The 26,863-nt window shown below is 46.4% G+C and overlaps 1 protein-coding gene across 7 annotated transcripts in view; it reads right to left on the reverse strand.

Moving 5' to 3' along the window:
• The window catches only part of CFAP97 (cilia and flagella associated protein 97), a 423,577-nt gene that overhangs the window by 314,201 nt on the left and 82,513 nt on the right, over window positions 1-26,863 (reverse strand). For all 7 annotated transcript variants that reach the window (XM_085641933.1, XM_085641929.1, XM_085641935.1 and 4 more), the window contains 2 exons: window positions 15,467-16,334; window positions 15,291-15,362 (listed from right to left, as the gene is read on the reverse strand). In XM_085641933.1, the coding sequence (XP_085498059.1) occupies window positions 15,291-15,362; window positions 15,467-16,301 (907 nt within the window). In that variant the 5' untranslated portion in view covers window positions 16,302-16,334. The remainder of the gene's footprint in view (window positions 1-15,290; window positions 15,363-15,466; window positions 16,335-26,863) is intronic.

Genomic DNA, 26,863 nt, shown 5'->3' on the forward strand with positions numbered 1-26,863 from the left:
TGACTGCCTGAGCCATTGAGGGGGTCAACTCTCCTAGCTCCGCCATCTGATTGAATAGGGGTGTGAGATGGGGAATGAGGTAGGGGGCAAAGGTTTTATAAAAATGGGCTGTGAGTTCATCTGGTCCCGGGGCTTTATGGAGTTTAAGAACTGTAATCGAGTCGCCTACTTCTTCTATGGTCATCGGGCCGTGAGTTGATCGATCATGGTTTGGGAGATAAGAGGGATCCGCAGAGTCCGAAGGTAGTTATCTTGCAAAAGTGAATCTTTAGGATCCATGGTATACAATGATTCATAGAAGGAGCGAAAGCGGTTAGCTTTATCTTCGTCCCATTGGATCTGCTCACCAGTCCCATCACGGAGGCCTCCAATATATTCCCTCTCGCGTTTCTCCCGCAGTTAACGTGCAAAATGTCGGGCACTTTTATTCCCCTGCAAAAAGGAGGTATCGCGGAGTTTTAAGAGGGTGTATTCTGCCCTATTATTCTAAATTGCTTTTAACTTGCCACGTAGAGCCGTGAGGGGCCGCAAAGTAGCCCTAGAGGGTTTGTTTTTGTGTGCTAGTTCTGCCTGTTCTAGTTCCTTCTCCAGATTTTCCCGTTCCGGCGCCAATGGTTTATTCAGGGTGGAGTTGAGCTCAATACATTTCCCCCTTATAACAGCCTTAAAGGTATCACAAATGTTGCTTCAGGCCTATTGTTTTAAAAAAATTCTGTGATCGTGTCTCGTAGCTCAGTTTGGAGTAGCTCAGTTTGGAGTACTCTGTCACGTGTTAGGGAAACTGGGAAGTACCATTTAGGGTTCGTGGTGGAAGATGAGACCCAGTTTAGGCAGATTGCTAACGGGCAGTGGTCTGGGAGGGAGAGGGGAAAGATCTTAGCCTCCTGAAGTGTGCCCAGAAGTCTGGCTAACAAATATATAGTCAAGACGCTTTTGCTGGCCTAGCGCTTGTGGTTACACGCACGAGCAGGCACGCAGCCGCCAGCTTTGCCACTCACTTGCACGCGCGCAGCCGCCATCTGCCTCCCTTCCAGCGCGATCACTTTAACTTTTGCCTGCTGCCGCGCGCGCATCACTAGTGTGATTTTTTGGCGCGCGCCTCACTAGCATGTTTCTGAATCGGACGCCAGGTCTCTTATTACAAGCTTCCCGCGTCGCGCCCCTCCTTCGCTCGTCTTCCTTCTCAGCCCTGCCTTGTTGTTTAAGCACTCATCAAAAGCGTGCTGTTTCCAGGTTCCTCCCTCGTGTACTCCTCACCCCCACCACGTCCCTTTTTCTTTCCCTTCCTCAGCTGGTGTTCTTGACTCTTCCAGCCAACTTCCGTCGCTGTTCTGGCTTCCCCACCACATCCTTGTCCATTTGCTCCCCATCAACCTTTCATTGCCTGTGTTTCCCCATCCCTTCCTGCCTGCTGTCCATTGTCCATGCGCTTCTCAACTCTTTCCTGCCTGCCCTTCGTTGTCCGATTGCTGCCTCTTTCCTGCCCGCCTGCCATGAGTCACCAGCTTGCTTTCCCTCCTGCCCGGACCCCATTGGCAGTTTACATCTCCATCGCCTCTCGCACACTTTGGTTGTCAGCCTGCTGCCCAAACCCCCAGCCTCTCCTGCCTGCCCTCCGTTAACTTGCTAACCTGGACCATCTCACCTGCCCTCCATTGTCAGCTTGCTCTCCTATCCCCTTCCTCACATACTCCATTGTCAGCTTATGGCCCCATTCCTTTCGGCCTCCCCTCTGTTGCAAGCTTGCGCCCACTGCCGCTCCAACGGGACCTCCATTACCAACTTGCTACCCAAGCCCCTCCCACTGACCATCCATTTTCACTTTGCTAACCCAGCCCCTCCCACTCGCTCTCCATTGCCTGCTTGCTAACCCAGCCCCTCCCACCCGCCCTCCATTGCCTGCTTGCTAACCCAGCCCCTCCCACCCACCCTGCATTGCCTGCTTCTTAACCCAGCCCCTCCCACCCCCCCTCCATTGCCTGCTTGCTAACCCAGTCCCTCCCCACCCCCCCTCCATTGCTTGCTTGCTAACCCAGCCCCTCCCACCCGCACTTCATTGCCTGCTTGCTAACCCAGCCCCTCCCACCAACCCTCCATTGCCTGCTTGCTAACCCAGCCCCTCCCACCAGCCCTCCATTGCCTGCTTGCTAACCCAGCGCCTCCCACCCACTCTCAATTATCTGCTTGCTAACTCAACACCTCCCACATGCCCTTAATTGTCTGCTTACAAATCCAGCACCTTCCGGCCACCATTTTCAGCGTGCTCACTCGCCATTATCACTGTTTCCCAATCCCTCGATCCCGCACTCCATTATCACTTGCTCTCCCATCCCCTACCACCTGCTTTCCATTGTCAGCTTGATCTCTCATCTTTTCCCACCATTCCTCCATTGTCAGCTTGCTCCCCTGTCCCTCCCACCTGCCCACAATTGTCCGCTTGCTCCCCCATTCCCTTCCACTGGTACTCTGTTGTCAATTTGCTTTTCCAGCCCCTCCTGCCCACCCTCCATGTTCTGGTTGGACCCCCATAATCTATTGTCCATTTGCATCCTCATGATGTGTAGCATAGCTAAAATCATTACTTGAGCGAATAGCTGTCATAGGAAAATCCTTTTGTTAGTGTTTGTGGCAGTTGACACTTGGAGCCCGCGTTGTTTCTCTAACAAATAAGCATTCAGGTCAGACACTTCAATTTCAGTGGAGCTCTACCTATAAAATCACCCACAGAACATACTCCCATGACCTACAAAACGCCTTTGCCACTGGAATGGATGATAAGTGTCCAGAAGATAAGGACTTCTGTGATGTTCAACATCGTTTGAACCCGAAGGAGTTTGTTTTCAGGAGCAGTTCCATCCCTTCCCTCTGCCCCTCAAGAAATATTGTGAGGTGGAGGGTAACATTTCCCAAACGGAAACCCAATCCAGGTTAAAGAGAAGGTAAAGGAACTACAATTTGATTGCCAGCTGACAAAGAAAATAAACTACTTCTCGGTCTTAGACTGTAATGACAAAGTTCCACCTCAAGCAAAATTGTAGGATTTGTGTTTCTTGGAAACATTGTAGGTTTAATACCCATATTTCCGTGATGTATTGCACATTGTAAATATTAAAACCTTCATTACTATTCTTTCTATTCTCCCCGTGTTGCTTTCTTTTTCATTCTACTGCTTCCTTTTCCATTCTACTGTTTGCTATCTTCTCCATTACTTTCTTGTCTTGCCATTACATAACAAGTATTGGGATAGCCAATAGGTCTCGCTTTTGGGACCTTATAAGTATTTAGTTATGCAGCACAATATCCTTGGTGCAACAATATCAACTGTTGCATGTCTAAACACTTATAAGGTCCCAAAGGCGATACCTATTGGCTATGCCAATGCTTGTTGAATTTGTGACTAAATTAACATCATATGTAAGGGACTAAGATTTCTTACAATGTATTGACAATGTAAAGTGGGAGACAGGATTGCAATTAATAGTTTTGGACATTGCTAGTCTCTACAGCTGCATTTCACATCACGATGGTCTTTTTGCAATACAATTCTTTTTGAAAAGCCACCTTTTAAAATACCTTCAACATAACACCATGCTATTAGAATTAATAGAGTTCTGTCTAAACAACAACATTTTTATGTACAAAGACCAATACTATAGGCAGATATAGGGCAAAGTGATGGGGACCTGCTTTGCCCTCAGCTACGTGAATTTATTCATGGGCTGGTGGGAGAAGCAGGTGGCCTGGTCCGATGGGAACAAGAAATGGACAGACAACATAGTGACATTGCACATGTATATTGACGACCTCTTCATAATTTGAAGAGAGTTCCCTGAAACAGCATATGCATATATTGAGGTCCTGAATGACAACCAGGTTAACTTAAAATTCACGGGGGAGATTAGCCCAACTTCAGTCAACTTTTTTGACTTGGAGGTGATGGCATCTGAGAAAAAAACATGTACCAAGTTATAGAGAAAACCTACAGCGAGCAATTCTATATTGCATGCAATCAGCAGCCACCCCCATAACATGACTAAAAGTATCCCCTATGGGGAACTTCTGAGACTGAAAAGGAATAACACCATGAAGGACGACTTTCAGAAGGCGGCCCACGCTAGCATGATGAGATTTAGCAATCATGGATATGACAAAAAGATTTTAGAACAGGCTTACAGGAAGGCTAACCTGGTACCAAGAGCTGAACTACTAGAAGCCCCCCCCCCCCCCCCCCCCAAGATCGAAAAGTAACCAGCAAATTCAATCGAATTACTACCTTCTCTGAAGGTGCCAATCAATTAAGAAGTACTATACGAAAAAATTGGCATACTTTACAAACGGACCCTATTAATGGGCCAGGCATACCCTCGAGACCCATGCTAACATTCAGGAAAGAAAGATCCCTATGGGATAACCTGTTGAGCAGTCTTCACACTAGTGTGAACCCAATTTCCAGCCACAAGGAATTACATGGATTCTTTCCATGTGGGAAGTGCAAAGCCTGCTCAAAGAGCAGGAAGACCCTCTCCAGGGTTACAGAAACCCAAACACATCAATAAGTGCCTAAAATGCAGTACCCCATATATGGTCTATTGTCTCGTATGCCAATGTGGGCTAAAATATATCGGGTGTACAATCCACCCTACCAAAACTTGCATTTTGGAACATATGAGGGGAAATAGCCAAAAGAGACGTCACATATCCTGTGGCGAGACACTTTAGTATGCACCATGGGAGTAAGAGAGATCTACTCACATACTTTTGTTTAGACCGGGCCATTATTAACCCTAGAGGAGGGGATAGAATTCTGAAACTAAGGAGGTTGGAATCCCGATATAACATCGACTTGCAAACTAAGGTCCCACAAGGGATGAATAGTAATGAGAAGCTGTCGGTCCATCTTGGGGATGATTAATAAACACACTAGCTCCAATCTCTAGTCACTATGTACCCAGATTCTCAGACACACTTTTTCTTGCCGAGTAGAATTTTTCTCACCCTGAATCCCCCCCTTCTTTGCAATAGCTAACTTTTCCTTTTCCCTTCCTGATCTTTCTTTCTTGCTTTCCTCTTTCCCCCTTCCACTTTAGATTTTCCAAACTCTCACGTATTTACGTTATTTCCATTGAGGAGATCTGAAGGGGACCCTCCAGGCTGTTTTCTCCAACTGTGATCGGTGAGAGAGGTGAGGTATGGCGGCAATGTACATCTATGAGAGAACAGAAAAGGCCCATTTAGGGTCGGTCCACTGTCTCTGAAAAGTCCATCTAGGGCGAGATATGGCGGAGATGTGAGGGTGGGATAGCACACATGACATAGATTGAAATATGTAACTCCATATCAGTATATTGTATTGACAATTGATGACTATGGATTGAAGTGTAAAGAAGCAGTTACAATAACACATTTCACAGAAATTTGCAATCACGGTTGGTTGGAAGTCATATCTTTATTGACTAAATGCAATGTAAGCAATAAAGTGCATGCATATATTCTTCGTATTACCACGCTAAGATAGCGCTGATACAAGAGTCTCGGAGTGAGTCCCTTGTTGATGTTTATGACCCATGGAAATGACAAATGTACTTAATTTCTCGTCCGTTTCCAGCGCGCCTGACACTAATGAAGGCGTCCGCCAAAACGCGTTTGTTTACTGCAGAGTTCAATAATCAACAAAGAACTCACCCCCGCGAGTGCTTCTTCTTGTGCATATTGGGCGAGGAGGTTAAAGTGAAAAAGCTCATTTCAGAGGGATAAACGCGTTTAAGCAGAAGGATTAATACTAATCTTAGCAAGGAAATAGGATATTTACAGGAAGGAGATGCTCGAAGAAGACTCACAGAGACGACAAGACTTGGTCTATACTGGATCCAGCTCAGATGTCAGCATAGAGGAAATTGATGATGGTCATTACTGATTTTCACAACGAATACCGCTTGCTGAGAGAAACTGAAAAACCGAAAAAGGACTGTCCTCCCCCTAGGAAGAGGAAGAGGGAGGGGAAGAGGAAAAGATGCCAACAAAAGGCAGAGGATTAAAAGAGGGGTCAGTAGGAACACCACAGAACAAGAGTGCAGCCCACCAGAAGAAGAGGACTAAGAAGAAAGACAGACAGTCCTTAATTTATCCCAAAGAAGCTTAACCACAGAGGAGACCTCGCTTTTGTAACTTGGACTTTCCTTCTGTCCAAACTCGGGATATAATTATGTGCGATTAAGAATTGATATCTATTTATTTGTGAGAAAATTAAAATTGAGCAAATTGCATAAACTATCTAAGACTAAACTGAGCATTAATTTCAGACAAGAAACCACATGTGATTTTCAAATTGGGGAGATAGAGGGACTGATTGCTTTGGAAACTTTGCATCGTGAAAGTGAAGGAATTTAATCGAATTTTAAGACAGAGCAACTGATGGAAACATTGGGGATTGATACAAGAACGGCCAGTGACAGTTTTTTACAAAATTTAAATCAAGTGCTATAACGACCATTCACCATGATAATTTGGATGTGTTTTACGAGATGGCGTCTAAAGTTTAAATAAGATTGAGAAAAGATGGCAGACTGAATTTGGATAATCTTACTGAGGAAGAAATAAAGGCATTACAGTCCCTTAAAGAAGATACCTCTATTGTGATAGTGATAAGGGAAGTAATGTGGTTATATTAGACACAAATATTTATGAACAAGAAGTGATGCAACAATTGCCAAATAGAAGTTGTTATGAAGTGATTTCTATGGAGCAGTATAAAACATCTTAACTTTTATCATACTTGCTTGAAAAAATAGAAGGAAGAAGACATTTTCAATCAAATGAATATAATTTTACATGATCTGAGAATCCTAGAATACCCTCATTTTATTTCTTACCCAAAGTCCATAAGAGTCTTGTTAACCCTCCTGGAAGACCTATTGTTTCTTCTAGTGCAAGCTTATTAGAAAATACTGCCATATACATAGACACGTTCCTATTTCCTTTTGTAAAAGCTCTACCGGCATATTGTAAAGACAGTGGGGATTACTTAACTACGATACATAATTTGGTTTGGACAGATACTTATTTGAGGATTGCATTGGACGTGACTGCACTATATAGCTGTACTGATCACGCGTTTGGTATACAAGCTTGCGAAAAAGAATTAAAAACTAGATCAGAGTGTTTTTTTTTTAAAGAGCATAACAAAATGCGTATTCCCATGATTCAGGTTTGTCTTACAAAGAATATAATCATGCATGATGGAGTCTTATATCGACAGAAGGTCGGTAACACGATGGGTACTTGCTTCTCCCCTAGCTTTGCCAATTTGGTGATGGGCTGGTGGGAGAAGCAGGTGGCCTGGGCGAATGATAATCTTAAATATGCACAAAATATTTTAACTTGAACTAGATATATTGACTACCTGTTTTTATTAAGGAATGAAACTAGGGAGAAAGCATGCGAGTACATAGAGAAACTAAATTACAATCCTTAGAATTTGAAATTCTCTGCTTCCATAAGTTCCAGTGAAATAGCATTTTTGGATATTGCTTTAAAGCTAGATGTTGGCCCCACTCCCCTTATGGAATAATTTTGGCCCTGGTCGTGATTTCGCCTATACATATAGTGGCTAGGAGAGGGGAGCCGTGCCCCTCCTCCCATTAATAAAAGAAAGTGGAGGGGAGGAGCCAAGATGGCGACCGGAGCAGACGCTTGAGCGCCCGGCTCCGCCGGCCCTCGGCCTCGGACTATCATCCTGATTCCTATCCTCCCCGATTTTCGAGGTGCAACGTGCGCGACGACGCGCTGACCGCGCCGCCGCTTTCCCGGAGTCTGAGCCCGCCCGGATGCCGGAGTTCTTGGTGCCTTTGTTCTCCGCGCTGGACCCCTGCTCTATTGTGGCCTTGGCCGGCCCCCTGGAAGCTCCGCAGTCACTGGACCCCCGGCGCAAATCTGAGCCCCGCGGCCCCGATCCCGCCTCATACCACGGATTGTCGCCAGATGAGCCGGGGGAGAGACGCCCGGACACCTCCTTCACCTTTCACCTGACGGGCTGGAGTTATAGGGTAAGCCCCGGTGTGGCGGGTCGCCTGCTTCGCTCTGTGGCCCGCGCTGTGGAAGGCTGCGGACCCCCTTCTTCTATTGCCTAGTCGGCTGCAAAGAGAGTCCGAGGGAGGGGAAGCGACTGTTGGCTTTCACCTGTTGCGGCGCAGACCTGCGTGGAATTGCCTCCTTGTTACGACCCCCCCCCCTGGCCACTGTACCGTTCAGCGGTAAAACATGGCGTTGATTGCCTGCTCGTTGCTGGGGGGCGATGCTCCGGTCTCGCCCGCTGCCCGCTTCGCCCTCCCTCTATCAGACTCCAGCTCCACAGTGCCGTCCCGGATTGCTGCCGATGTGGGGGCGCAGCTACCGCTGACATGCGGCTCCGTTCTGGCTGCCCTGCGGGACCTTCGTCTGCAATTGTGTGTTGGCTTGCAAACGCTGAGTGAGCGGTTCGACTCCATACTGTCGGCTGCGGGTCGTGAGCGCCCCGTTTGTTCTCAACAAGACGTGGGTCTGCCAGTGCTTCTGTCCTCTTGCGGGGACGCAACGACTGTGTATAACCGTGCTACACTGGTGTCTGCATCTGGCTTTCCCGGCACCCAGGATCAATCGATCTCCTGCTCAATTGTGGACACTTTGTTTCCCCGTTCATTGCTGCCTGCTTTGTTGTTGCCTGCCTCACCGCGTCCGCAAGAGTATCCAGCTGAGCGACACCTGACGTCCTCGAGGAACCGTTCACGGTGGCCTACGGCTTCTTTTATGTGGAACTCCTGTACTTTACAGGCCAGGTCTGGATTTTATATGGTGCACAAGGGGACCTCAATGGATGATCGGCGGCCATTTTGTGACTCTACTTCTCCATCTTCTCCCAAGCGGCCATATTGTCTTTGTCTGCACGGGCTGCGGGGCCTTCATGTGGGGGCTAGTCTAATCTTACGCCCGCGATCGGGCCAGGGCTAGATTGATTTCTATCACCATGGTGTCACGGATGGGCTGGATTGGGACTGGAACAGTCTGCATACGTTGTGCGCACTCGTCGCGATTTTTCTGCCTTCATTTATATGGTTGTCACACGTTATCTTCACACGACTGCCTTTGGGTGTAGTGGGTTCTTAGTGTGTGGAGACGTAGTTGGCCGGTGGTTTCGGGCGCTCCGAGGTTACGTGGGCTCCTCCCCGCTTTCTTCTTTGATTTCTTATTTTCTTTACTCTATTCCTACTTTCTCTCTTGTCTATATTTCGGGTTCATTGGGCGACAGGCACTATGCCGGGGGGGGGGCAGGCTGTAGCCTCCGCATTGGTGTAGGGTGGGGGGGTAAATTACCTTTTCCTTTTGGTTCTATGGGCCTCTTTCTTCTATGTCTCTGCGCTATACTTGTTTCCGATTCGGGGTCCGGGTGTGGGGTGGATTGAGTGAGGGCGGCTTTGGAGGGGTGCGTATTTACTCATGTGACTATCCTGTTCTATAACTGCATCGCCTCACTGTCTGAGATTTTCTATGGCCGTTTTAATGATGCTGCTGCTCTCCCGTGTGATGAAGCCATCTTGCGGACTCGAATCTCCTTGGTTCTATCCTCTACTGACTTTTTCCTCGATAAAATTATTTTGAAAACCTTAAAATTAACCTTTACTTCTCCTTCCCCTGGTGTCAAGGATCTCTCCAGTGTATAACTCCTGAATCGTTGCTAATCTTGACCATTGACGCACAGGGGTTGTAATGTGTGTCTCAGTGCTTAACCGTTTTGTGGCCGGCCTGATGGTTGTAGGCCCGTATTTGTCCTTTTCATATGCACAAATAAAGGTTTTAAAAAAAAAAAAAAAAAAAAAAAAAAAAGAAAGTGGCCCCTGTTTTTTTTCCTATCCTAAGAGAGTCCTGCAGGATTGCAACAATGTTTGAATTTTTTATTTTTTTTACTGGCCTGAGGGCCTACAGGGCATATACATATATCTATATATCTTTATTTTTGGCGAGGCCATGCTGGATGTGTGGCTCCTGCCTCGGAAAAGAAGTGCAGGCTGCTGTGCTTCTCATCTTTAGCTCCCAGGTGGGCCAGAGCATTCTCACATATAAAGGTGCTGGTGCGGCACTCCCCATGCCCTGGGGACTGCCATCTCCCTGGGGCAAACATTTAAATAAATGTAGGCGGCCCCTCGCAGCCCAGGGGACCGCCAACTCCTCAAAGCACTATTAGAATGTATATGATGATGGGCCCTCCCGCTCCCCGGGCAGCGCCACCTCCCCAGCGCAGGTCAAATTAGAATAAGGGGAGCCACACAGCCCTCTCGCAGCCCCGGGAACACAACCTCCACGGGGCAATTAATGGCATTTAAGGGGGGGTCGCACAACCCCCCGCAGCCCCGGGGTCCTCCACCTCACTGGGGCTAAAATAAATTAAGGGGGTCAGTCGCCGACCAACGGCCCCAGGGACCGCCACCTCCCCGGGGCAAAGTTTTACAATGGCGGGGACCCCCTCTTGGAGACATATGGCCCTGGGGCCCGCCATCCCAAATGGCGGCTTCTATGTCCCGGGGTGGCCATCCCCGGGACATAGCTGTTTGCTGTGGCTTGACAAGAGCTTTAACCGCTCCTGCCAAGTCACAGCAAACACTCCGATTCCAGCAAGAGAGAGCAGAGAAATGCTCTCACTTGCTGGAAGCGGAGCATTAGTCTGTTTCCCTGCCCACTATCTAAAAGCAATGCCAGCTCCCGCTGGTGGCGGGGAGCCAGCAGGGACAGTGGGGGCATTCAGGCTCCCCCCGCCGTTGCACATGACTGGTCTCCAAGGCTGAAATCGTTACGCAGCCCACTCCTCCATTTGAAAAAGGCCAGGCACCGGGTAAGGGGATTCCCGGGGCTGAAACCAGTCAGAGGAGCGGGGTCCGCGCAGCCCCACTCCCCTATAATACACAATTGAACAGGCTGAGGCCCGGATAATGGGGTCCCTGGGGCCAAAATTCCCTAAATTAGAGATAACTGATAAAGTGGCTAAACCAATCTGGTAACCTGGGAAGTATAGTTGTTTCAGCTTACTCGAAGTGTAAGTTACATTTTGGGCATAATAGCTAGCCCCTAGCCGGGTGCAGACGGACTTGCCTTAGGTGCAACAGCAGCTGTCCCACTGCGTGTTCGCGTTCCCACTGCCATTTAAAGGGCTTGGAGCTCTTGCAGACTCCTTCCCCTACTACTTGATTGGTCCCCCTCCACGAGAACCAACGGAAGTATTGCTTGAACCAGAACTTTTTAAACATATAATCCCCAATGTAAAGTGCAAATTGGAATGCTAAAAACAGAGCACAAGGAAATCACATTCAATAAAACAAGGGAAGTCGGGTACAACTATTATTAGGCAGAGTTCTAAAATTCAAGTTACTTCTATAGCGAGCACGACCGCGTTCTCAATGCTGTTTAAAGGGCTTGGAGCTCTTGCAGACTCCTTCCCCCTACTACCTAACTGGTCCCCCTCCTCCAGAAACAACATAAATCTATGACCCGAACCAGAACATTTTAAACAAAATCCCCAAAGTAAAGTGCAGATTGCAATGCTAAAAACAAAGCACAAGAAGTCAGCTTCAATAAAACAAGTAAAGTCAGGTACAACTATTAAAAGGCAGAGCGCTAAAATTAAAGTTACTTCTATAGCGAACTCTCGGTTTCAGTCAAACCACCTATGGTATTAAAACAGAAAAGGGTTCATTACCTTAGCAAGACAGGCTTGCCAGCTCAGGCTCACCAAATATTACATTATCACACCTGGGGGCGCACAGAACTTCTTCACTTTGCCTGCAGAGATCCTGCACAGCAACTGTGCACCTGAGTAGAATCTACAAAGCATACCACACTCACATGTCGAAGAAGTACTAGTCAATATTTATTCTCAGTTCCAGTGCATATATAATCGATGTATTTATTAATTGTAGCAGCAGTGACAGAGACACCAGTATCTATAATGGGTCCAGACTAAGAACACTACATTGACTTCTGTATAGCATTGGTTTCAAAACATTGGATTCAGACATGCTAGCGGTTTAAGCAAAGAAAAGAACGTGAACCCAACCTATAAGGGCTCCCCAGCACTGGGACTCAGCGCAAGCATGTGAAACAATCAATGCGGGACACGAAAACAGAAACCAGAACACAATGAGAACTAATCAGAAACTGGGGACGCTTATTTAGATTTCAGATAGAAGACTACTTCTCTTAGTGCAGCACAGTCTTGCCACTTAAAAATGGCAATACCCATATCACAATTGGTATGGATGCTCACCAAGCACTGAGAAGCATAATAAAGATCAACCACCACCAGCGACAACTATGCATCTTGTCACAGGACTGTTGGCCATAAAATCTGCTTCGATGTTGCAAGACAACTGGGGAAAGGAGCATCGCCTGGACAGCCAAGATGGTGGTCGCTCTACTGTGAAATCTAGGTTCTCTACATAGGAAGCTACATCCATCCTACTTGCAGGCTATATTTCAGGGGTCCCTTGAGGCAAAACTGTGCATTTAAGGGCACCTTGAATTCTGATACCTGTGGAGCTAGGGTGGAGTACACCGATTGAACTAGTTTTTGGCTCTCTACTTCAGGACTGGCTTTCCTACTCCAGGACAAAATGGCGGCCATCTGCACCCTGGGATTCTTGACGGGCCATCAAGACTTTATAGGGGTCAACTCAGCAACCAGATGGTGCATATGGCTATTGTGCATTATCAGAAAATATTTGCCTCTGTGCAACTTGTTTCATTAGAAATGTATCAACTTTGTGGCGCATTCCAGAGGTTCAGATGTTTATCTGTACAGTGGAAGAAGGATGGTGACCAACATCTGACAATAATGCAGATGGTTATAATGCTAAAGATTAATATAGTCAATCAACGTTCAAATAAATGACGATAATCTGCTGTTTGTTCTATGTAATGAATGTTTGGTACACAGTATGCGGTGCAAAAGTTAAATATTAAAAATAGATTTTTTTTAAAAAGTAATTTGATCTCATACTGATGAAATGAACGATATAGCGATATACTAGGAGAATTTGAGAACTTTTAAAAATTCTCTACACCAAAGTAGAGTGCCCCCAAGCCCAGTAGTTCAATTTGCCAACAGTTCTCAAGAGAGTGCAAGGAGAACTGAGAAGCTCCTATTAGCAGAAGAGATCAGACACATTATAAAAACATTAAAAAGTAACAAAGCCTTGGGATCAGACAGATTAACTGGTAGTTTCTACAAAACATATTTGAACCTATTACTACCTAGAACTGAAAAACATCTGCAATGAAGACGTCATCACCCATTAGATTGTCACACATTTGTAATCTTCAATTATGTGCCTTTTACAGTTCAATAGCTCTTCTAAACAAATACGAAAATCTACGCAAGGTGCGGACATAAACTTGAATAAGATTTTGACAAGCCTAATCCATATGGACCATGTAGGTGTCATCCCTACCAGACAACCCCATGATGATAGAAGGTAGACGGTCAATCAGACTGAAAAGACACAAGAAGAAAAAGATTCTGCAATACTGGTCTCCTTAAGTGCAGAGAAAGCCTTTGAGTGAGTAAATTAGTCCTTTATAAGAAAAACAACGGCGGCACTAGGTTTTAGAAAGGACTTTATAAACATAGTTATGGCCAATTTCAGTAAGCCAACGGGATACTATCGCATAAAATTATCAAGAGACCCAAAGAATTCTCACTGGCAAGTGGCACTCAACGAGTTTGCTCGATGTCACACCTGCTGTTCTCTCTTTACATAGATGGGAAGCATGGAGGTGATCTAATTCAGCGAATGTCGGGAGACCTCTCTGCTTAATGTGGAAGCCAACAATGATACAAGCGCCTTTTGAGCCTGTAATTACCCATTTGACAATTGGAGCTGTGCATGTTGGCATGCGCAGGGGTGAATGTCTCCAATGCAGCACGTGAGGGCTACTGAATTTCACCGTTGTCTGACCAACATGTTATACATCCCTCAACGCTCACGCTTGCCTACCCTGTATCTATCAAGGCTCCATTACATGTCCCTTGCTAGGTTGGGGACCCTCTCTCCCACTCGCCCTCCCGTTGCATGACCATACAAAGTATTTGTTTTCCACACCTAGCTGGCGTCCCTCTGGGTTGTTTCCCCTCCCTCCTCATACAAGACTTGACTCCTTATTTCTTCCTTACAGTCTCACAATCTTGTTTGCTTTGTTATGATGTTTTGTTTGTTACAACAGTGACGGGCACGTTGCTGCTGCTGGTTATATTGGTCGATAAATGGTTTTCGCATGTGCCGCATGTCGCAGCAAGTCTCTACCTGCTGCAAGGAATGTAGCAGCTGTTCCATTTTAAGCATAAAACCTAATAAACACATTTAAAAAAAAAGTGATCCCATTTGGCCAGGATGAACCCAAACTCTCACTTTAAGCAGGCAATGTCCTACTTACTCTAGATGATTCTGAATCCTCAATGCCCCAATTACTTGCTCAGCTTCAGAATATTTAACTACTCTCTGGTTACAAAATAAACACTGAAATAAAATCTGAACTTCTCAATCGGCCTATCCCAACCTAGGCAATACAAAAATAATAATTTCCGCTGGCCCAAGAACTATATCAAATACATAGGAATTGAAATCACCAGTCACAGACATCAATTATACAAATTAAATATTCATATCCTGTTATTGATGGGGTCAGAAAGGATCTCAATACATGGATAGACTTTTTCTTCTTGTCACTAGGCTGAATAAACAGAATTAATATAAATGTCCTCCCTGGGGTCTTGCATTTGTTTCAGGCTCTCCTGTTGTCCATAGAGATTTTTTCAAACAAATCCGCCAAGCTATGTTGGAAGTTATATGGTGTAAGGCTGGAGATTGGGGCTCTCTCAAATTACTACAATAGTTAAAGGCTACAGGAGGCCTAGAACTTCCAGGTTCCCCTGCATATTATAAGGCAGCATAGTTGGGAATTATAATCAAATGGTTCAAATGAGATTCTGACAAACCACGCTGCCATGGACAACGTCTTATTGGGACAATCCTTGTGGAACATCATACTCCTAGTGCTGTCAAGTACTTCAGTACAGGGCCCAGCACTCTTAGGAGATCTTTGTTTCCAAGATACTTTTTCTTTTTTGGGACAATGTGTGTGCTCTACAAAAGTAAAGTTGGGGTGCTCGCAAACTGGAAAATGCACTGCATTTCTGTATGTAGAACACGTCCATCTTCCCGCACAGCAACATATGATCTACATACAAACTGTACTTAATTTTAATTACATACCTTTCAAAAGTTGATTCAAATCCATTGCATCATGAAGGGCTTTTTGATTATATTTATGTTCGGAGTCTGGATCTACGAGGGAAGATTATAAAAATTACATTGGGTGTTAATTCTTTCTTCTCAAACTTAGCCTTCAAGAGTGCATCTATAAAAGTTTATTTTTGAAGAAAACATACCAGAAATCTCCTGGCTCACATTTTCTTGTCGTTTCATGATCTTTTTCTTCATTTCATTTGTAGCTGCAAGATCAAAAGACTGAATAGGACTGATGTCCGGAGTAGACAGAGGTGTTACGTCGGTCACTGTATCCTCCGATTCGTCGTGGTGGTCTTGAATCTTTTTATTCCTTTCTGATCGCTTTGCCGCAGATTTGGAACTACGCTCTGAAGAACTGTGAGACGAACCAGAAGCAGATGGTTTTATTTTGGTCTTGGAGTAAGAGGGCTCGGAGTTGCAGCTCACAGAGTCTGAACTTTCAGCTTCTGAACTGGAGGATGATGAACTGAAATGTGTTATCTTTTTACCACTAATCTTTTTGAAACTGCTAGATTGCTTCCCTGATTTTGATCTGTATCTCCGAGCCTTGCCTTCATCACTACTGTCCTCCTCATCGGTGTAATAACTATCCTCATACTCTCGCCTTATTTCAGGAATTCCAGTGGGAATTGTTGTGTGTATTTCTAAGCTTTGTGAAGAGTTTCTTCGGGAACTATGTGCACTTTCAGGTCTTGGTCCAATTGATGACATAGCACTTGCTGCATTTGGTCCATCAAGTAGGATATGTGCCTGTGGTTTCTCTCTCTCCTCCTCACTCGAAGAATCTTTCTGTGATTCCAATGCTGCTTTATAATGAAGTTTATTATTCCACTTGTCATCTTTGGCAGGAGGCCCTTTTTGCTTTGAAGTTTCTATACAGTTATTTTCTCCTTTTTTTGCTACTTCATCAGCATCACTATCAAAAAAAGCATGGTCCACTTCATTATCATCTGATAAGTCTTCAAAATGGTTCATGATGGGAAACACTCATAAGGAAACCAACCAAACCTGTACATTAAAAGTAGGAAGGAGGGAGACAAAAGAAAAGTTAAAATTAAAAGTAATTACAGTAACATAACACAAACCTTGACATTTACTGTAAATAAAGCAGCAAACATGTAACACTTATTTAAAGTAGTTTATGCAAAAAATTTATGGTGATGCTCATTTAACTCATAATTAAGTTCCTCAAAAAATCATAATCTATACATGTTTAAAAATGATTTGCCCACTGGTTAAGATGATATTGAACGGTGCACCCCAAAGTGTTCAGAACCACAACCCAAATTTTCGCGACCCATCTATCTTTAACAGACATAAGGCAGGGGCGATTATTTTTAATGCAGTAGCAGCCATCCTTTCAAAATGCGGTGAATTACCAAAATAATCTTCTCTTTACAATTTTTTGTGTTTCTCTTTAACAGATATTGTTTGTAAATGTCACAAACTTGACCACACCCTTTGATATACCTTTATCGGACTGTGGCCAAGATATTGATCTGCCCATAACAGTTACACATGGTGAACTGCACTGCAGCTGGAACACTTTTCAGAGTGGGATGCTGGCCGGTGACATCTGTTCACTAAAATCACAAGGCTTATGAAACGTTTTGGTGTTGCGCGCTTCACATAAACAACAACATAACTGACGGACTAACATTTATGTAGCCCGCGGACGCCATCTTATAATGGAATGGATTTTCAAAAGCAAAACAGTGATTCATAATCGTGCATAACAAAAATACATGGATACCATACAGCTCTGTATGAGCAATTGATTGAGCATTTACACGGCTGAAAAATACTGTTGTTCTTGAACATGATTATAGAAATTTAAAATTACGCTTTATCCAGATATATTCTCTCTGAAAAAAACTTAGGTTTCAGGGGCGTTATAGTTAGTTGGACATTTCACTCGTACAAAACCATAGAAATGCCCCGTTATAGTTGGTTCAGCTAAGTATAACTCGCGCACCCGCAATACACTGCTGATGATGTCACATATGACATCATTCATGACATGGTCAGTGACATCACTGATGACATCATCCAGTGACAGTGTTTTTCTTTAAAGTGTAAATATGTATTATATATATGCCAAGGTGTGGGTGTATAAGTGTTTGGATGGAGGATTTAGTAGGTGCGTGACTGACTGTTTAAGAGAGTGATTACATGTGTCTTACTAAATGCATGGGTTAGTGACTACACTGTGTGAAGTCTGTCTGTTGTTGTATAAGATGCTGCATGGGTTGCTCAGAAGCTACATGAGTGTCTATATGGGTTGTCGATTGGTTGCCTGAGTATGGGGGGGGAGGAGGGAGTGTGTGTGTGTGTGTGAGTGTGTGTGTGTGTCTAGATGTTTGAGTGGTTGATTCACTGTGTATATGGGTTCAAGAGTGCATGTGGAAACGGCTATATGGGTGGGTGACTGTGTGTATGGATATGTTGGTGAGTGAATGGATGTCTCAATGGTACATGTCCAAGTAACTACATATGTAAAAGGAAGAGTATATGCGAGTTGAAGTATATAAATGGCTTATGTGAGAGTCAGTGATTGTGAGTGGCTGTATGGATGAGTGTGTACTTGTGTAATGACAAATTTTAGATCTCCCCTGGACCAAGGAATGTACCGTCACTTTCCCAGGGAGAAAATATCAGTTCCAAACTTATGGAATATAACATATACACAGCACTTCCTAAGGTGGGCAAACTTTCAACACTCCCCCAAAGGCAAGGCAAGAAAACAATATATACACAGACTTTGCACATCACTTGCTCAGGAGTAGCACCAACTTCCTATAACACAATTACCTGCTAGAAGGGAATTCACCCATCCTTCTACAACAGAATACTTGACCAAGAAGAGTCCACACCTCCTGCTACAAGGAAATGACGAATTGGTATATCTGGGATGTATTTATTAGTAAATAGCACCACACAGTAAGCCAAATGCACCTAACATAGCAGACTCTAACATATCAATAATATGATTGAACATACAATCAAGGCAAATATATATATGAGCAATATATATGTATGGATATAAGAATTAGAAATAAGAAGGAAAGGAAAGAATTCAGAAAAGAATCAAGAGACAGTTAGTAGCAGAGACACCTCACCTAATGCTCCATCACTTCACCCCGCTTTGCTCAAGGGGAGTCCATTTCTTGAACCGGGTGAAGGTCAGAGGTGACACCAGCCTCTACTCTTCCGTGACAGCACATCTGCTCCACGGATGAACTTCCACCCAGCCAGTGTAGACTCCCCTTATTATTACACATTCAAAACACAGCGAAGCTTCTAGCAAGCCATGCCCCCTAGTTCTCATGAGAGCCCGTACCAGCTTGCTTCAAGGTCACAGCAAAGGGTTGATCAGGCCCTCGCTATGGCTACGAGTCAAACCATGTACATTCCTCTGATAAGAACCAGTTCTCTCTAGTCAGTAAAATGCGAAAAACAGGAGGAAAGAGCCGACCATGCTCTCCCCACTTCGCAGCTTCATGCAGGCACAGAGTTAGTTAAGCCATGCACACAAAGGCCCAAAGCAAGAATGGAATCAGAAAAGCAAGGCACCTATAATTCTCTTCCACACAACTTACAAGCACCACTGTGCACACAGAAAAGTTTGAAGCAAGGTAAAGTCAGAACGCAGAATGACATTAGACCACGTCAAAGCCAATAGGTCAAAGTCATAATTCACCTAACCCAAATAACATTATACACTTAATCCCTCAGTATACAACATTGAGCACATGTGTGCACAACCACCCACAAGACTGCACCTTAACATCCCATACCTTCTATTCTTGGAAAGACTATTCCACTAAAAGGCAGAAGAAAAGCAGGCATATGCAAACCCATCCTACATTAAGGCTAAGGTAACATAACACACTTAAGTCAGTACAGAATGGTGGTGGTTGAGGGTCATCATAGGGTGTCAGACCACAAAAGTGGCTGATTCACTACAACTTGTATAAGTGATTGCATAAGAGAGTAAGTATGCGTTTGTTTCTGTTTGAATAAGTGATGTGGTGTGTGTATAACTGTATAGGTCAGTAAATGGAAGTGTGATTGATTCTTTGCATGACTGACTACGTGTGTGAGTAACTCAGGATGAGTGGTGGTGTGAGTGCATGTATAGGTGTATGAGTGCTTATGATCGTGTTGTATTGATGAGTGACTGCATGTATCTGTGATTGTATGAGTGGATGTGTGTGTAGACCTAGGAATCAGTGAGTACGTAGTAGTAACTGGTATTGCTATGTCAATGGTTTCGAAAATGGTAGTCTGTATTTTACAGTGAGTGTATCAAAGGTTATATTAGAGTGTGAAGAGGTGCATCAGATTTTCACGTGGATGATGTCATCAGTGATGTCATTTGAGATATCACTGATCATGTCATGAATGATATAAAATGTGATGTCATCAGCAGTGCATTGCGGGTGCGAGAGTTATAGTTAGCTGAACTAACTATAACGGAGGATTTCTATGGTTTTGTACGAGTAAAATGTCCAACTATCTATAACGTCCCTGAAACCTATTTTTTTTCAGTGAATATAAGGTTTTTTAAATGCTAATTTCTAACTATAACATGCCTGAAACCTATGGTTTTTTCAGTGACTTTCAAAGGTTTTTTTAAATGCCAATTTCTAATTTTAATGGTCATAAACCTATGCTTTTTTCTGTGATTTAAAATTATCATCCCATTCTCAACCTGGTGAAAACTGCCGATGTCGCCAGTTTTCCAGCGATAGCCTCCGCTAAAAAAAAAAAAAAAAATCGCCACAAATGAGAGCGACAAACTAACGCTAATGATATGCAGAGTAGGCGTTCCTGTGTAAAAATAACTCGAAAACACCACTTCCCAATATTTTCAACGACCAGCTAAATCTGCGATCCAAAAACAGGCGAAAAGCTGTGTTAGCAGTAAGAATTTAACACCTGCCTTTTACTGGTGTAAAGCAGGATGACTACCTACAGTATGAAAGGGAGCCCAGCCCAGAGCCACATCTGAAGACCAACACATGTCACAGAGCTACTGATCATACAGCTCCGACACCCAAGAAGGCCACAAGACCCACCACCACCACCCCAGGATCTCCCACCCCGGACCCCCCCCCCCCCCCACTACCACCGAGGCAGCGCATAACAGGACAGCGGACTTTCCCAAAATGGCATGGCCCCTTAGCCACACAATAGCTGAATGTTGGGAGATGTGGCAACCAAGTATGGGTGAAGGACGCAAGTCACCCATCAATAACAATGCACACAATGCCAAGTGTAGCGGTAATATGCTAGACAGACATCACTATGCAGAGCACAGACCTCTCCGTGTGTATATATACTGCTGGTGTTTGTAGTGTTGTGGACAGTGGACGCAACCATGTTACCTCAGGCAGTGGGAAAGATCTCGGTCATGTAGCTGTGTTGTCCCCCCCTGTAAGCGGAAGCGGAGTGGGCTGGTCCAACGTATGCCACTCCAGCGTAGGAGTGTGAATAAATAGGCCGAACTCTGTGGGTGGTTCACTTCTGGGAAGGCCAACATGTCTGCCACAGCAGCGGCCCTCACCCTGCCACGAGGCCGCCTCCATGACCGCCGCCCTCTTCGACACAGGCCCTCTGGAAATAAGCGGCACCGCACCACAGAGTAATGTCTGTGCAGACTATTGCCTTCGATGTACACTGCAGACAGCAGGGCTCACAATTGAAATAGAGTCGTGATTGCAGATGACGCAGTCCAGTAGGCAACAGACATTGCTCCCACTGCGGCCCGCACGAACCACACATTATCGCTGGCTGCACACACGCTGAGCGGTTCTGGTGCTACTAACTGTGCAGCTCAAGTCATCGCCATGTGGCTGTCTCTCCTTGCTGACCGCTGCTTCGGGCCTACAGTGCGGTCAGCAGGGCTGACAGTTCAGATAGAGTCGCGATTGGAGATGACGCAGTGCAGTAGGCAACAGACATTGCTACCAGTGCTGCCCGCCTGGACAACGCATCATCGCAGGCTGCGCACACGCTGAGTGCTTCAGGTGCCACTAATGCTGTGCAGCTCAAGTCAACGCTACATGGCTGTGGGCCCTTAGTGACCGCTGCCTCCGGCCTACACTGCGGTCAGCAGGGCTCACAATTCAAAATTAATATTGATGCAAATTTTGTAAGAGACTTTAAGCGGTTAAGAAGACCAAATTCTCCCAATATGTACAGCTAAAGTCAACGCCACGTGGCTGTAGGCCTTTGCTGACCGTTGCCTCCGGCCTACACTGTGGTCAGCAGGGCTCACAATTCAAATTCAGTCTTGATTCATTAATTTCAAAGTCAAGTAGGCAACTAACTATAACGTCCCTGAAACCTACATATTTCGACAATGTAGTCCATACATATTTCATCTTTTGTTAAATACGCCCACACTGCGGTCAGCAGAGCTCACAATTTACATTGAGACATGATTAATTGCAGACAGATTGTACTCTATGTCCTTGGATTTTGTCAAGTGGAAGTGACAAAAAGCATTCCTCGATGTCTGTGCTGACTACTGCCTTTGAGCTACACTGCGGACAGCAGGGCTCACAATTCAGATTGAGTTGTGATTGCAGAGGACGCAGTCCAGTAGGCAAGAGACATTGCTCCCAGTGCGGCCTGCCCGGACCACGCATCATTGCAGACTGCGCACACGCCGAGTGTTTCAGATGCCACTAACTCAGTGCACCACAAGTCATCTCCATGTAGCCTTATCAAGGCAGAATTCATTAGGCAAAAGAAATTGCTACTAGTGCGGCCCGCCTGGACCACGCATAATCGCTGGCTGCGCACACGCTGAATGCTTCAGATGCCTCTAACTCAGTGCACCACAAGTCACCGTCCCGTGGCCTTATGAGGCAGAATTCATTAGACAAAAGACATTTCTCCCAGTGCGGCCCGCCCGGACCACGCATCATCGCTGGCAGCGCACACACTGGGTGCTTCAGGTGCCACTATCTCACTGCACCACAAGTCAACGCCACGTGGCTGTCTGTCCTTGCTGACCGCTGCCTCCGGCCTACACTGCGGTCAGCAGGGCTCACAATTAAAATTGAGTCTTGATTCATTAATTGCAGAGTCCAGTAGGCAACTAAGTATAACGTCCCTAAAACCTACATAATATCCTTTTAGCATCCTTGCTTCAAGAACTTATTTTATATCAGTTATAGCTTTACTACAATGACCAAATTCATCTTGGAAGTCCAAAGGAACACTGAATGGCAGTCTACACTGCGGACAGCAGAGCTCACAATTTAAATTGAGACATGATTTATTAATTGCAGACAGAATTGTACTCTATGTCCTCGGATTTTGTCAAGAGGAAGTGACAAAAAGCATTCCTCGATGTCTGTGCTGACTACTACCTTCGATGTACACTGCGGACAGCAGGGCTCACAATTGAAATCGAGTTGTGATTGCAGATGACGCAGTCCAGTAGGCAACAGACATTGCTCCCACTGCGACCTGCACGGACCACGCATTATCGCTGGCTGCACACACGCTGAGCGGTTCTGGTGCTACTAACTGTGCAGCTCAAGTCAACGCCATGTGGATGTCTGTCCTTCCAGACCGCTGCCTCGGGCCTACACTGCGGTCGCGATTGGAGATGACGCAGTGCAGTAGGCAACAGACATTGCTACCAGTGCAGCCCGCCCGGGCCACGCATCAATGCAGGCTGCGCACACGCTGAGTGCTTCAGGTGCCACTAATGCTGTGCAGCTCAAGTCAACGCTACATGGCTGTGGGCCCTTCCTGACCGCTGCCTCTGGCCTACACTGCGGTCAGCAGAGCTCACATTTCAAAATTAGTATTGATGCAAATTGTGTAAGAGACTTTAATCGGTTAAGAAGACCAAATTCTCCCAATCTGTGCAGCTAAAGTCAACGCCACGTGGCTGTGGGCCTTTGCTGACCGCTGCCTCCGGCCTACACTGTGGTCAGCAGGGCTCACAATTCAAATTCAGTCTTGATTCATTAATTTCAAAGTCAAGTAGGCAACTAAGTACAACGTCCCTGAAACCTACATATTTCGACAATGTAGTCCATACATATTTCATCTTTTGTTCAATACGCTCACACTGCGGTCAGCAGAGCTCACAATTTACATTGAGACAAGATTAATTGCAGACAGATTGTACTCTATGTCCTTGGATTTTGTCAAGAGGAAGTGACAAAAAGCATTCCTCGATGTCTGTGCTGACTACTGCCTTCGATCTACACTGCGGGCAGCAGGGCTCACAATTCAGATCGAGTTGTGAGTGCAGATGACGCAGTCCAGTAGGCAACAGACATTGCTACCAGGGCGGCCCTAGCGGACCACGCATCATCGCTAGCGGTGCACACGCGGAATGCTTCTGATGCCCCTACCTCAGTGCACCACAACTCATGGACCCTTTATGATAGAATCTTTTGTGTATGATTTCAGATCTGCTGCCCCAACCTCAGTGTACCACAAGACATGAACCCTTTACGATATAATCTTCGGTTTATTATTTCACATCTGGTGCCCCTACTTTAGTGCAACACAAGTCATGGACCCTTTATGATTGAATCTCGGTGTGTGATCCGTTTATTGCTGTTGTACTTGTTGCCAACACCAACCATTCCCTGAGGGCTGACTTACACTCACCCCACACGCATCCAGCACAAACGTCACTGGAGATGTGACCCTGGTAATAAAAAGGAGCCGAGCGCAAGTGCCCGTACCCAGTTCCACTATCTAACTGTGTCCTTGTGTTCATTATGCATGCATGATGCTGCCCCTGGGCCCTACCACATTACATTCTGCTGTGGACAGCGCTCGCAACCATGCTACCTCGTCAGTGGGGAAAACTTGTTATGTAACTTTGTCTCCGTCATTGTATAAGTACATAGGTAGAGACTGGATCATTAGAGTACTGCAAGGAGAGTGCTTCGGAATTGGCGGAGTGATTGGATAAGTACATACATTGGCGGAGCCTAACCCCCGAGCACGAGCTTGGCTCTAATTGGCTGCCCTCCATGTGCCAAAAGCGGAAATTTGGGCTTTGCATGGCCCTGTATTGCTACAGCTGCAACACTCCACTGAATGCGCAATAAACAGTCATATCCACACAGATATGTCATGTGCACGATTTTTCATGTGTAGAAGTATGGATGAATGTAGGGTCAGTGATTCCCCCTACCTTCCATGTTGGCCATGTTTTGGGACTTGGTTCACAGGGTGACACATTGGCGCTTGCGGCCTGGGTGGCGGCAGCACTACAACAGGGACACCCGCATCAGCTGATTCCTCATACAGCCCAATACGGAACCACACCCAGAGATCCGGAGTCATAGTTCACAGCCTCACACAGGACTGACATATGCCAGGCCAGCCCACTCCGCTTACGCATACAGGGAGGGACACTTCATGGCCCACATTTTCATTGTAGTGATCTGCTGCTCACAGGTCTAGCTGTCAGTACGCCACAGCCACTTCCTGATGGCTGGTTTACACCTACACCACACCCATCAAGCACAGGCGTCACAGACACGTGACCCTGCCAATAAAAAGGACCGGGCGCACAATGCTCCACGCCATTTCCATTTCAGACTTGGTGGCACCAGATGCATTGCGGCCGGCAGAGACATACCGCCACGGGACGGTGACTTTCGGTGCACTGACATAGGGGCACTGTAAGTGCTGAGCGGGTGTACAGCCTGCGATGATGCCCCATCCCGGCGGGCTGGACAGTTCAGGTTTTGTGTGCTCTGCTGGACCGCAGTGTAGGCCTGAACCATCGAACAGCGGGGGCTACTACCACGTGGCGTGCCCTCACTGGCACTGCAAGGGCTGAGCGGGTGTGGAACCTGCGATGATAGCGGGTGCGCTGGTATGTCCGCTGCCATGGTAAAATCAAGCCCCAGCTCCAAATGTGAGACCTGGTAGCCTGCGGAGCGGGGCTGCATGATGTGGAGGGTACTCTATCTGCGGGCTCCGGGCTTGGGGCTTGCAGCGGCACGTGGTGGGCCCTCTTTTCTACACGCAGGTGGCGGAAGGTGAGCAGTGAGGCCTGGGTGTGCAGGGGCGGGCACACACCTCTGGGCGGTGGGAGTGGAATGGGTGCAACAGCCTGGGTGCGCAGGGGCAGGCAGTCACCTCAGGGCGGTGGGAGTGGTTGGTGTGAAGCAGCTTGGGTGCACAGAGACACCTCTGGGTGGCAGGAGTGGATGGGGTGCAGCAGCCTGAGTACACAGGGCCGGGCAGACACCTCTGAGCAGTGGGAGTTGATGGGGTGCAGCAACCTGGGTGCGCAGGGGCAGGACAGCGATGAAGGCATGTGCAGTTGTATGTACTCTGCCATTATTAATTCTATACTATGTTTCAGATGAGTGAGCTTGAAGGCTGCAGTATGTCCCAGCACGTGGTTGGAGACACACCGGTGGTGGAAAATGAGCTGTGAAGGTTTTGTCCGCAGTGTTAGCACTAACTGTCCCTCTCCATCTCTTCCTTTCTATCACTCTCCCTTCCTCTCTCTTTCTTCCTCTCTATCACACTGTTTCTCTCTTTCTCTCTTTCATTCTCTCTCTTCCTCTTCCTCTCTCTCTCTCTCTCTCTTTTGATGGGTGCATGACGCACAATCTTATCTTGCTTTTTGTCTTGCAGGCTGTGATTCACAGATTGTAGACCCCCCCCCCCTCCCGCCACATGGTGATGACTTGAGTTCCACTGAGTTAGTGCCACCAGAGCTGAGCGGGTGTGCAGACTGCGATGATGCGTGGCCTTCATACACCATCCTGGTAATCAAGACCCGATTTAAATTGTGAGCTCCGCTGGACCGCTTGTACACCACGGCTGAGGAGGTTGCTTCGGCACGTGGTGGGCCCTTTTGAACACACGCCGGTGGCGGAAGGTGAGCAGAGAGGCTTGTTTGCGCAGCGGCGGGCAGTCACCTGTGGGAGTGGATGGTGTGCAGCAGCCTGGGTACGCAGGGGCGAGCAGACACCTCTGGGGGGCAGGAGTGGATGGGGTACATCAGCCTGGGTGCGCAGGGGCGAGCAGACACCTCTGTGCGGCGGGAGTGGAAGGGGTGCAGCAGCCTGGGTGTGCAGGGGCAGGACAGCGATGAAGGCGTGTGCAGTTGTATGTACTCTGCCATTACTGATTCTATACTATGTTTCAGAGGAGTGAGTTTGAGAGCTGCAGTATGACCTGGCAGCTTGCTACGAGGCTAAGCACCACAGTCTCGCACTGCGCTTTGTTTTAGCGTTTAAAAGTGTTTTTATTGTTAAAGTGTAAATTAACCGTACCTAGTGTGCTGTATTTTTTATTTATCGACTGTAGCTTATTCTGACCTGTTTTTAGCTCCCCATTTGGCCTGGAGTGTTTTGTCAGCTCTTTGCCTTCCCGGTCCACTGCAGCCATTAGCGGGCTGATTGTTGTGGAGGGTGCATTAAACTGCCGATGCCGGAGACTCCTACTCCCGGTGGGCAATTTTTCCCTCCATATTGGTGGTGAGGCAGTCTAGTCTCTTGGCCACTTCCCCATAGCCCATA

Source organism: Triturus cristatus, chromosome 2_2, assembly GCF_964204655.1.
Source record: "Triturus cristatus chromosome 2_2, aTriCri1.1, whole genome shotgun sequence".
In the NCBI taxonomy this organism is placed as follows: domain Eukaryota; kingdom Metazoa; phylum Chordata; class Amphibia; order Caudata; family Salamandridae; genus Triturus; species Triturus cristatus.